General features: G+C 44.5%; 1 protein-coding gene across 1 annotated transcript in view; it reads right to left on the reverse strand.

The window, feature by feature from the left end:
* Positions 1–4,358: 4,358 nt before the first annotated feature.
* The window catches only part of GLB1L3 (galactosidase beta 1 like 3), a gene marked incomplete at its 5' end in the record, with an annotated part of 33,511 nt that continues 25,514 nt past the window's right edge, over positions 4,359–12,355 (reverse strand). The window contains 10 exons of the mRNA XM_081122758.1: positions 4,359–4,596; positions 4,739–4,855; positions 7,254–7,365; positions 7,656–7,743; positions 8,186–8,264; positions 8,761–8,832; positions 9,165–9,305; positions 10,111–10,217; positions 10,891–10,971; positions 11,530–11,667. Coding sequence (XP_080978884.1) covers positions 4,531–4,596; positions 4,739–4,855; positions 7,254–7,365; positions 7,656–7,743; positions 8,186–8,264; positions 8,761–8,832; positions 9,165–9,305; positions 10,111–10,217; positions 10,891–10,971; positions 11,530–11,667 — 1,001 coding nt within the window. The 3' untranslated portion in view covers positions 4,359–4,530. The remainder of the gene's footprint in view (positions 4,597–4,738; positions 4,856–7,253; positions 7,366–7,655; positions 7,744–8,185; positions 8,265–8,760; positions 8,833–9,164; positions 9,306–10,110; positions 10,218–10,890; positions 10,972–11,529; positions 11,668–12,355) is intronic.

Raw genomic sequence — 12,355 nt, forward strand, 5'->3', positions numbered from 1 at the left:
AGGCTATCTTTAGCCCATTGTATGTTTTTGCCTCTTTTGTCAAATATTGACAATAATGGCGTGGTTTATTTCTGGGCTCTCTATTCTGTTCCATTGATCTATAAGTCTGCTTTTACACCAGTACCATGCCATTTGGATTACTATGGCCTTGTAGTATAGTTTGATATTAGGTAGTGTGATTCTCCCAACTTTGTTGTTCTTTCTTCAATTTGCTGTTGTTATTTGGGGTCTTTTGTGGTTCCGTATAAGTTTTTGGTGTAGTTCTGTGAAATACACCATTGGTATCTTGGTAGGAATTGCGTTGAATCTGTAGATTGCTTTGTGTAGTGTGGACATTTTAATGATTTTCATTCTTCCTGTCCATGAGCACAGTAGAGCTTCCACTTATTTGTATTTTGTTCAGTTTCTTTCTTCAGTGTCTTCTAGTTTTCCAAGTACAAGTCTTTTACATCCTTGGTTAAATTTATTCTTAGGTGTTTCATTCTTTTTGAAGCAATTGTGAATAGGATTGTTTTCTTAGTTTCCCTTTGATAGTTCATTATTGGTGTATAAAAATGCAACTGAATTATAGATATTTATTTTGTAGACTCTATTTTACTAGATTCATTTATCAGTTCTAGTAGGGTTTTGGTGGAATGTTTAGGGTTCTCTATATACGGTATTGTGTCATCTGCAAATCATGACAGTGTTAGCTCTTCCTTTCCAATTTGGATGCCTTTTATTTCTTCTTCTTGTCTAATTGCTGTGGATAGGACTTCCAGTGCTCTGTTGAATAAGAGGGTGAAAGCAGATATCTCTGTCTTGTTCGCAGTCTTAAGGGGAACATTTCTAATTTTTTCCCATTGTGTATGCTGTTGGCTATGGGTTTTTCATTTATGGCCTTTATTATGTTGAGATATGATCCCTCTATTCCCAGTTTGTTGAGAGTTTTTATCAGAAATGGGTGCTGGATTTTATCAAATGGTTTTTCTGCATCTATTGATATGATCGTGTGGTTTTTACCCTTTCTTTTGTTTACGTGGAGTATCATGTTTACTGATTTGTGGATGTTGTACCAACTTTGCACACCCAGAATAAATCCCACTTGATGATGGTATATGATCTTTCCAATGTATTTGCTGAACTCAGTTTGCTAATGTTTTTTCAGGATTTTAGAATCTATGTTCATCAAGCATATTGGCCTCTAATTTTCTCCTTTTGTATTGTTTTTGTCAGGTATTGGAATTAGGATAATGCTGGCCTCATAAAAAGAGGTTGGGCCTGACCAGGCATGGCTCACTGATTGAGTGTCAGCCTATAAACCAGGAGGTCATGGTTCCATTCCCAGTCAGGGCACATGCCCAGGTTGCCAGCTGATCCCCAGCAGGGGCCGTGCAGGAGGCAGCCAATCAATGACTCTCTCATCATTGATGTTTCAATCTCTCTCACCCTTCCGCTCTCCAAAATCAAGAAAAACATTTTCTTGAAGAGAGGTTGGGAGTCTTCCCTCCTCTTGAATTTTTTGGAAGAGTTGGAAAAGGATAGGTGTTACTTCTTTTCTGAATGTTTGGTAAAATTCACCTGTGAAGCCATCTGGTCCAGGACTTTTCTTTGTTGGAAGTTTTTTTGTTATTATTACTACTGCTTCAATTCCACTAGTTGTAATCTGTCTATTCAGACTGATTCTGCCTCATGTAGTTTTGGAAAGTTGTATGTTTCTAGGAATTTACCTGTTTCATCCAGATTGTCCAATACGTTGACATACAGTTGTTCCTATTTTCTACAATTCTTTGTATTTCTTTGGTGTTAGTTGTTACTTCCCTTCTTTCATTTTTGATTCTATTTATTTGGGTCCTCTCTCTCTCTTTTTTTTCTTGATGAGTCTAGTTAAAGGTTTGTCAATCTTGTTTATCTTTTCAAAGAACCAGCTTTTGGTTTCATTGATCTCTAGTATGGTTTTTAGAGACTATTTTATTTCTGCTCTGATCTTTACTATTTCCTTCCTTCTACTCACTTTGGGCTTTGTTTGTTGCACTTTGTCAAGTTTCTTTAAGTTTAAAATTAGATTTTTTTAATTTGTGCTCTTTCTTTTTTCTTGAGATAGGCCTGTTATGGTATGAATTTCCCTCTTAGGACTGCTTTTTGTGTCCCAAAGATTTGGGGTTGTTTTGTTCTCATTTTCATTTGTTTCAAGGTATCTTTTTGTCTTCCTTGATCTCATTGTTAACTCAGAAATTGTTTGGTAACATGTTATTTAGTGCGCGGCCTCCCCTGCCCTGCACGCCTGACTCAGGCAGCTCCGCAGCTTCTGCACAAGTGAAGCCTGCCTGGCCCAGTTCCTTTCCATTCTTTGTGTCTTTATTTGCAGCACGGTGGTCGAAACCTATTCCCAACATGTCTGACAACTTTTACTTTTTATTAGAGGAGTTGGTCAGTTTATAAAATTGACTGTGGTTGCTGATAAACTTGTATTTTCTCTACTTTCTTAATATGTGCTTCCTACTTGTGCGTATCTTTCTACACCCTTCTTCTCTCTTTTACCCTTTATTGGTAAGAGTTTTACTGTGGTTTTTTAAAAATTCTATTTATTCCCTTATTTTAAAGTTGCGTTTATGTACATTCTTTTAACAGTTAAGCTAAGTTTAGCAACATGTATATTCGATAGTCTAAACCTAACACCTGAACATTACAGAAAGCTTCCACCTCTCTTTTTTGGCTGTCACATCCCTCTAGTCTTACATGACATTTCCCCTTCATCTGACAATTTGATACCGATTTTAACCTCAAATTAGGAATTAGCTGATTTTTAGTGAATCCGTGTTTGTTCACACATACTTGCATACCACTCAGCATCCTTTCTTTCTCCATGTTTTCTTGAATCTCCGACCTTCCCTCTGGGGTCACTTTCTGTCTGCTGACAGCACATTCCTCAGAACATCTTTTCTCAGCTGTGTTCTGAGAGACTGAAGCTGCAGTGTTCCCTCAGGCACCCACGCTCTGTGCTCTGTAACGAGTTAACCTCCCTAAAGTGCAGCTAGAACGACACAACAAGAAACTAATCCCTGGAAACATTTCCCATGAGCTTTAATTGTCCCATGGAACCCAGTGGAGAATGGCTGCTTCAGAATTTCCTTTGCCTGTGGGTCTTTTGATAGTAAAATCTCTCAGCCTTTGCTTGTCTGAAAGGTCTGTATTTTGTTTTGTTTTTCCTGAAAGGGACTTTTGCTGGGTAAAAGGCCGTGAGCATTTTTCCCTAAGCACACTGGAAGGCTATCTACTGGACAGTAAGCTTGCATTCTTATTTGGAAAAGGTTGACACAGCTATGGAGCTTAAGTGTAACAAATAAGATGTGAATCAGAGAGACATGTATTCAAACACCTTTTTAAACTTTGTGGGGGGTTTTTCTCTCTCATCTACAAAATAGATAGATACGTTGCATGGCTGTTACGTTTAGAAATGATGTAAATATTGCATCTGAAATATAACGCATTCTCATGATCTTCACGATTATTCCTTCTGATTTTCTCTATTAGGCTACAGTTTATCCATAGATTTCGTGGGTTTCAGTCTGGAGCCCTGGAGAGTAAAGTTTTGTGTAGGAATTGTGTAGGTACATGATAGACCTCTCCTTCGGCAAACGAGCCATTCAGATCAGTGCAGGAGATAGTCCGACTCCTCCGTCATCCCAAACAAGAAGGTTTCTTCCTCCTGTTGGGCATCAGATTATTTGCTACGTTTCTTGAAGCTTTTAGGCACTATTTCTAACAAGGTCATAACATTTTGTTATAGTGCACTGGTTTGAATTTAGGCCAAATGCTGTATTTTGATTATAAGAATGTGATTCGTTTTCAAAGGTGTCATTTGAAAGAATTGGTTGGGTTGCTCATGCACATGTGTCTCATCTCACTACTATCTGTCCACTACCAGGTCGCTGGGGAGCAAGGAGACATAGAGTGCTCCCTGCCAGGCTTTGCTGGCGTACAAGTCAAAACCAAACAACCAAATATCTGTTGCTCATCTGATTGGATGTCATGCGCTATGTCACCTTCGAGAGACATGCCTGCAGGGAAGTGCCTGAAGGCACCATTCACTCCCCCGGCATTCCCCCTCCTACACACACACACACACACACACACCAGGAATTTGCTAATGAGCATATAAAACACTCTGGCATGGAGAAATCAGTAATTCTTATCCTCTCAGGCCAGAGACCCTTCACTTCCAACTAAGTATGAAGAAGCAGAAATACAGCGTTTTTACTTTATTCATATCTGCCTAAAGGCACATTTAATCAGAGATAAGAACCTGTTAAGGATTAAGCTTTAACTACATAAGTTAGTCGTTGAAGATTGGAAGACTTTTTAAGGCCTACAAATAGGCAGCATCTGATTATACTACAATATATATAACAATTTCCCTATTGAGTATTATTTTCACTTATTTGCTATTGCAGACAACAGTGTGTTTGATATTCTAGACATCCCTCTTCCTCCTGAAAAACTGCCTGTAGACGAACTCCAACAATCCACAAAGAATGTTACAACACCGTCTTAAAGCTTGGGTACATGTGTAGTTTCGATGTATGAACCACTGTTGCTTAATTCAAACACAATGATCTAGGAAGAAAAGAAAGGCCAACGGTGAGAAAGGGGGAGCCTGTTCATCACAGGGTGAGAAAGACACAGGGATTTGCAACCTGGGGGTGAAGGCAGATCTGAGTATTTTCGAGACGTAAAGGGAGGGGTGGCGGTGACTCACCTCATTGTCATCGGGATGAAGCCAGGCACCAGGAAGGTAAAGTGTTTTCTGTGGTCCAACAAACCAATATCGCCCAAGGTTACGTCCATTGATAAACACACATCCGTGAGTCCATTTCTGGAAGGGATGGGGGCTTGAACATGGGGAAAGATTCACACTGCCAACGTAAAATGTAAGGCACTTGGGGAGTGAGCACAAGACTGAGATGCTCCGTGGCACTGAAAGTCAGTTTGCAATGGGCCGCGTTCTAGAGGTTTCACCTGCTGTACTGGTCTAAGGACCCAACATTTTAATGCTAATTTTACTATTGTTCCTGCCCTATGATATATAATGTATAAAATGTATAGCACATTTTTTAAAAGTAGGTGTTCTGCTTCCAGATAGAAGTACTTGGTAACAGAGATGAACACCACTGCTGACAACAGCAAAGAAAGCTACACAATTTTTTAATCTGTTTGCAATACAATTATAGTACCAAAATCTAGAAGAAAACTGAGAAGACGACGTTGAAGCAGATGCATGCGCCAGTGCTTCCCACTAGAGGATCTGCTTGTTCAGAAAGAGGTGGCCGAGAGGCTGGGCAGAAACTTCAGAGCCTCACAAGTGTAGAGGAACCAAAAGTGGAAAGTGGAAACAGGGAACCTTATTAAGTAATATACACTCTGGGTTAGGAGTCTGGGGGCGAAAACCCTAGGAGAAGAGTAAACTAGACGTAGTGCGGTCACTGCATGGAAGCCTGGATTCACATCATTTCCGTCTTTGTAACTGTCGTAGGTCTAGTGTCCCTAGTCACCCCCAGACCTGGGGATCAATCTTCTGACATCATCTTAGGCCTTGAATTATTTCTAGCATTCCTCATCATGCCTGACACTCACCGAAAACATAAGCAGATGGGGAGGGAGGCAATATACCAAAAATGAAGAAGACCAACACGATGAAAGCAGATGCACAGAAGATGCCGAGAGCGGGTTTGTAAGAATCACAGGCTTGGAAATAACTGTCTAAGAAAGCAGGTCCAGAGAGGTAAACGAGAAGACTTAGAATGTGACAGAGAAGTGGAGGCTATAAAAAAGGCTGGGGGTTATTATCCAGGAGACAAGTACTAACGTGTTGGACAGGCTGTGGAGAAAAGACACCCTCGTTCACTGCTGGTGCGAATGTCAACTGGCGCCGCCACTATGGAAACAGTAAGGAGGCTCCTAAAAATTACGACTAGAGCTGCCATAGGAGCCGGCAGCCCCTCTTCTGGGTCCGCCTGAAAAGCTTGGGAACGTTCATTTGGGAAGATACACGTAGCTTTGTGTTCACTGCAGCACTATTCAGGGTGCCCATCGACGGAAACGTGGGTGTCCCCCGACGAGGGGTTAGCGAACCATGGGGAACGTTCCTCAGCCACTGAAAAGAGGAAATGCTGCCGCTTCCAAAGCACCGCTGGATCTCGAGAACCTCGTGCTGAGCGAAACCAGGCAGGTGACAGGACAGGGCTCCTACGCTTTCACTCGCGTGTGGGCCACAAAGCAGAGCAGGAGCCACACGAAACAAACGAGCCGCCCACAAAGCCTCCTGGACACGGGGGCAGCACGGTGGCTGCCGCAGGGGGGGGGGGGCGAAGGAGAAAGGGAGTCAGCTCCACGGCCACGGGAATCACGGACCTCAGGGCGCGCGGGCACCGGGAGCACACGGGATGCACCATAATGCGTACACGTGCAACTCGCAGAATCCTATTAACCAATGTCACCCAAGAAATTTAACATATGATTTTGCAAATAAAAAAGGCTGTGATTATACAGTAAAAATCTATAACGACAAAAATGTAAGAATAAAAATTAAGAATTTAGCAGATGTTTTGAATAGCAGATTAGGTAAACTAAATAGACAATACAGCTAAATAGAGAATTAGTCAGCTGAATATTAAGAAAAAAGAAATCTTCCAAAATAAAGCTCAGAGCGGAAAAAATGAGAAAAACCCATAAGACAAAAGATAGAGATGAGAGCGTTATAGGAAAATGGTCTCACATATGAAATTCGAGTCTCTGTAATACTTCCGTTTAAAAGAAAAAAATTGCAAGACTAGATCTTAAATAAAGCAGTTATGTGCTATGTATAATAAAATAATCTAAACTATAAAGACACTCAAAAATAAAACAATTGAAAAGATTTAATAGGTAAACTTTAAGCAAAAGGAAGTGGCTATAGCTCTATAAACATCAGAAAAATTTGTCTATAAGACACCAAGCATTACTAGCAACAAACACTTCCTGATAAAAGTTTATATGAATATACATCAAATATAGAGAAGCTAACAGTATAGATTTGAAATAGGATATGAGCAACATTGATGGTATAACAGGAGAAGTAAAATTCACAGCCACAAGTATTCTTGCCAGGGACATTATGGCTTTGACTCAAGACTCTCTAAGAAAGAACAGGTGTAACAAAAGAAAAACAAACAAAATAACTTCAAAAAGAAAGAATGGGTGTTTGAGAGACCAGAGAGAGGAGGGCACTCGCTTACCGGCAGGCTCAGGAAGGTGTCCTTGGGAGAAGAGCCGGCCTTCAAGGTACCAAGATAGAAGGCAGGGCCCGAGTGGTTGCTTTGGACAGGCTTCCAGGGGGCAGTGCGGAGCCTGGAAAAAGGGCCCTGCCTGAGGGAGAGGAAGGCCCTTCTCCAACTCCAGTCCCACTGCTGACCCCAGGTCTCCCCTGCAGGGACTCAGATTCTGCTTCAGAGGGACATGTCAGACTAGAGGCAGTCAAGTTATAAATGGGAGACGTGTTCTGGGCTTCCAGTCCTGATTCCTAAGACTCTACAATCCTTCAATTCTCTGAATCTCGGGCCCTTCATCTGCAAAGTAGAGTTTGAAATCTGAGTTCCCTGCTCCTTCCAAGTGTCTACTGGGAGTAAGTGGGAACATACCTCTCAAAGAAGCTCATTTTCATTTCCAGAGAATAGATAGTGAAATGCTCCAGGGGAGTGTTATTGATGGTGACAGATCCAGTTAATCCTGCAGGTAGGCGGTAGGAAAGAGATACGGTTAGGCACTGGGTAGACTCAGTGTCAGGGACAAAGAAATGTGGGCTGTACATGCCTTGTGACAAGGGGTCAGCCATTAGGGCGAACGCTTATCTGACTTGCTGGGACTCAAGGTTTCTTGTATGTTTTCACACTACAGAGGAAGTTCCCCCTCTGAATATCAGAGCTTTCCTGAAATTCCCTAAAGGAGCCTAGATCCTGTCGAGGACAGGCCGGCACCGACACAGCTGTCCCCTTCCCTGCTCCGGAGCCGGGGGGCAGGGCAGGAAAGCGGGAAGGACGCTGCCCCTTTGGTCCTGCCCTCAGCCACCCACCGCCTAAGGGCCTCGCTTTTTCCTCCCAGCTCCGACGTAGCCCCAGGCCTGGGGTCCATGACGAGGAATTTCAGCCCATTCCTCAGGCCTAGAGCCCACCTTTTTGCTGGTCTTGAATTTTCCGGGAAAAATTCACTCGTCCTTGATTTTCCACCAGGATCCTCAGGAGCTGGCATTCCTGTTTGGGACAGACCAGTTCATGGAACCTACGGTCAGGCAGGGGGGTTACTCTAGAACCCACCTTTTCCTCGGAGACCCAGCTGGAAAGGAAGCCAGTGGGAGACAAGGAAGCCCCTGAGCCCAGCGTCCTCCCGCCTCAAGGACCCTGTTGTGGCTGCTCCACACTCAGCCTCTCCCTGCCCTGCTGGTCCGCCTCAGGAAGGGCAGAGGCCGGCGGTGCCTGGAACAGAGACCCCACCCGAGGCTGATGGCTGACTTGGCCCTAATGGGGAAATGCCGCTCACACCGAAGCGCGTATTACACCGCAGCCCCTGGTGTATCTGGGCCTGGGAGGGGCAATCGCGCACATAGTTCTAAAGAAACACTCCCCCTGGGACCCTGAGTGACAAGCGATACAAAGGGGCCCTAGCGGAGAGCAGAGGCAGGCTCTCTCAGAGCCAGGTTGTGTTAGCATTTGAGTTGGAGGTCTAGCAGCAGACTCTTGGATTACATACCTTGACTTTAGGAACGTACAAGTTGTCATTACTATAACCCAGAGTTCCTATCCTTGTCTCCCCCAAAAACACCTGCAAAAAGAAGAGCTGGTGTCAGGCGGGTTGGCCTGCCTGAAGAAAGAGGGAGGGGAGGCTGCAGTGGAGGGAGGGGTCACTACAAAGCAAGGGACCAGCCTGGGTGCTCACAGATGGCTGGGAGCTGGCAGGGAGGCCCCAATGGACTTAGGTTGTGATAAAACAGAAAACAAGTCCCTTTGGTTTGACTTATATTTTCAATGCCTCGCACTTAGCAGCGGCTTAAAAACACTATCGAACAGTAAAGTTGACCGTGACTCCCCACCCTCCCCATAGCAGAGTTAGGCTGAATGCTCTGCTTACCTCCACAGACAGCCTGCGGGCCCTACCTGTGCGTCGTCTTCAACGTGAGCATAGAGAAAACCTCCAGAGCAGATCTCAGCCTGATAAAGCACGAATCCATAGGACTGACCACTTCCATTATTTATCGGAAGATTCTCCATGTTGACTGATTGATAAGATATGACGGGCTGTGAGAGAGATATGACAGAACCAGGAGCCAGGGTGCTGATAAGTCAGAGTCCTTCCTCCTAAGACTTTTGTCTTTTGTGTTTTACCTCCTACTGATGATCCCCAAAGCTTTTTGCATGAGAAATGCTAAAACAGATGCTATGTGACAACTCTCTCGTGGGAGTGGGAGTGGGGTGGGTGTGGGTGGTGAGGGAGCAATTACTCTAACCATGAGAATTAACAGAGTAAAAAGCTGTGTTCTAACATAACTGAGGTCGAGTAAAGAATTATACACTAAACAAACATTTATTTAGCATCTACAATGTGTTGGGCACTTCTTTTTACCTAAAATGGTGACAGAAGAGGTAAAGTCAACATGAATTCAAGAGTTGACAGTTTTCAAAGAATTTCCACCTTTTCTTTAAAATAGGGCAGGTAGCCGAATTTTAAAGGGAGAGCGGGGACCTGTAGAATTTCCAGTTTGGCCTAGTGGATGGTGAATGAGTCGGGAACTCAGTTTCATGCTCCCTGGCTCCGAGCCTTTCCCATACGATCATGCAGACCCCACAAGAGCATCCACCTGGAGGGTTCATCTGAGCTGGGAAATAGGATCTTCTAATATTCTGCCCCTCCCCCCACCCCACTCATTCAAGTTCAAGCCCCTTCACAGTCCACTAAGAAGGAGCTTGTGGGTCTTATCCCATAGTTCTAAATTGGGGGGGAAAGCAGAGAATGCGTTTTAGCACGTCCAATAAAGAGCCGTGAGAGAATCTCTACTCTGTGGCCTCAGGCTCTTCCCCCATCCCGGTGCCCAGCAGTACTCACCTCACTTACGTACCGTAGGACATCCCACAGCGGCAAGAACAGGGATGGTCGAATACGAGGATACACAGCCTTCGGAGTGGGCTTGGGTAAGGGGGGCAGGGGAAATGCTGCAATGAAAATGGGCCAGGGGGCAAGAGCCTGAGCCGACTCCTGCCTTCTCCAAGCCTCCCATCCCTATGCATGAGCTCTCATGTCCCAGGACCAGCGAGAGAAAGGGGTCCTGTCCTGGCACATGGCTGTACTTCCCCAGAGGGATGAAACTGCCGAGAGCTAAGCTGCAGCCGTTCTGTACGCACAGAGCTGACAGACAGACCCTGAAGGGCAGTGTCGCTCCAACAGACTGAAGGCTCTTTGGGAACAAGGCCTCTGCCTCATGCCTGTTGGCAATGCCAGTGTTCCCCTACTTTCTAGCACATAGTAGATGGTTAATTAACTTTATTTAAAGAAATAAAATGAAATAGAATGGTTTTTGCTATTGTGTGTAAGGGTGTTATGTTATACATCATATTAAGAGCTTCACAAATAGTAACTTTCACAGTCATTGTAGGAGACGAGCGTCACTGTCTTCACGTTTCAGGGAAGGAACTGAGGCTTAAAGGGCTTAAAGACGCTCCTGCAAAACCACACAACTTTTATGTGGGAAAAGCCTGGTCTCCACTTGAGTCGCCCGGCTCTGAAGCGCTTCACTGCACTTCTGCCCACAGAGGAAACCCTTCCCTTTCCGCTCCCTGCCAACACCTGAGGAGGGCCCGCTCTCAAGCGAAAAGGGTTGCTGAGTACCTAAGACGGACCCAAGGAGTTTTCGAAGCTTGAAATACTTCTCTGTGTAATCCCCGGCCTCCGTCAGCACAGCGTCATAGTCTGCAAGACACCAGGGCACTGTCACTGGCAGGCAACCCTGCACAGCAGGCCCTGTCTCAGCGCTTCTGGCATGAGATGGGCCAGAGCCACCAGAGGGAGACAGGAGACACATTGTCCCCACCCCTGGCCCAGCTGATCCCAGGCTAGGCTGTGGGGGACTGATGCCAATATAGGAGCACTCCCCTCAACCCTTCCTGGGAGCTGAGGCTGCTGTGACACTGGGCTCATCCTCCGTCTCACTTTCTAGTGGACACTCTCTTGTTCCTTCATCTAGTTGCCCAGCTGTGCCTATCGATGCCCCTACAGCAACCACCATTAGTAACCCCTCTCTCTCGGAAGGTTCAAGTCAAGGGGTTCATGTACATGGTGAGGGGAGCAGAACTTTAGGTCACGGGCAGCCCCACCTGCTGCAATCACTGCCAGTCAAATCGGTAGAAAACCCTCAATACTCAGCATAGATTATAGGCAAGAGCCCAGTGATGCCGGAATGTTTTCAGAGCCTCTGGTAAGTTCCAGCACCACCTCTGCTGGGAGGGGAGCAGGTCCGCGATCACTTGCCATAGCTAGTGACAACACTTTTGTGCGTCCCAAAATTTGTGGCCCCATTTATGAAACCGAAGTTGGTTCCACCATGGAACATATACACGTTGAAGGAGATCTTAAATCTGATGAATTTAGACACAGTCGTTTCAACATCTGTAGAGGAGAAATATAAGAAAGTAGAGAAAATTAAAACCACTAATTTCAAAAGATATATGCACCCCTGTCATTGCAGCAGCATTTACCACAGACAAGATATGGAAACAACCTAAGAATGGTCATCAAGACGATGGAAAAAAGAAGAAGTAATGCGTATACGCAATGGAATATTACTCAGCCATAAAAAAGAATGAAATCTCACCATCAGCGACATATGGATGGCCCAAGAGCATCTTATACTCAGCGACATAAGTCAGACAGAGGAAGACAAATACCATAGGATTTTACTTATATGTGGACTCTAAAGAAGAAAATAAAGGAACAAACAAAACAAAAACAGACTCATAGATACAGAGAACAGGCTGATGGTTGCCAGATGGAAGGGGGGTTAGGGAACTGAGTGAAAAAGGTGAAGGGATTAAGAAGGATAAATGACTAGTTACAAAACAGTCCCGGGGATGTAGAGTACAGCACAGGGAATACCGTCAATAATGTTGTAATAACTATATACGGTGCCAGGTGGGGACTGGATTTATCAGGGGGATCACTTCATAAGTTACATAAATGTCTAACCACTGTGCTTTACACCTGAAACTAATACACAATAATATTGGGGGTCAAAACAAATAAACATTTTATATCACTAATAAAAAAAATTAAGCCTGGCCAGGCGTGGCTCAGCGGT

This window comes from Miniopterus schreibersii, assembly GCF_964146895.1.
Source record: "Miniopterus schreibersii genome assembly, chromosome: 20".
In the NCBI taxonomy this organism is placed as follows: domain Eukaryota; kingdom Metazoa; phylum Chordata; class Mammalia; order Chiroptera; family Miniopteridae; genus Miniopterus; species Miniopterus schreibersii.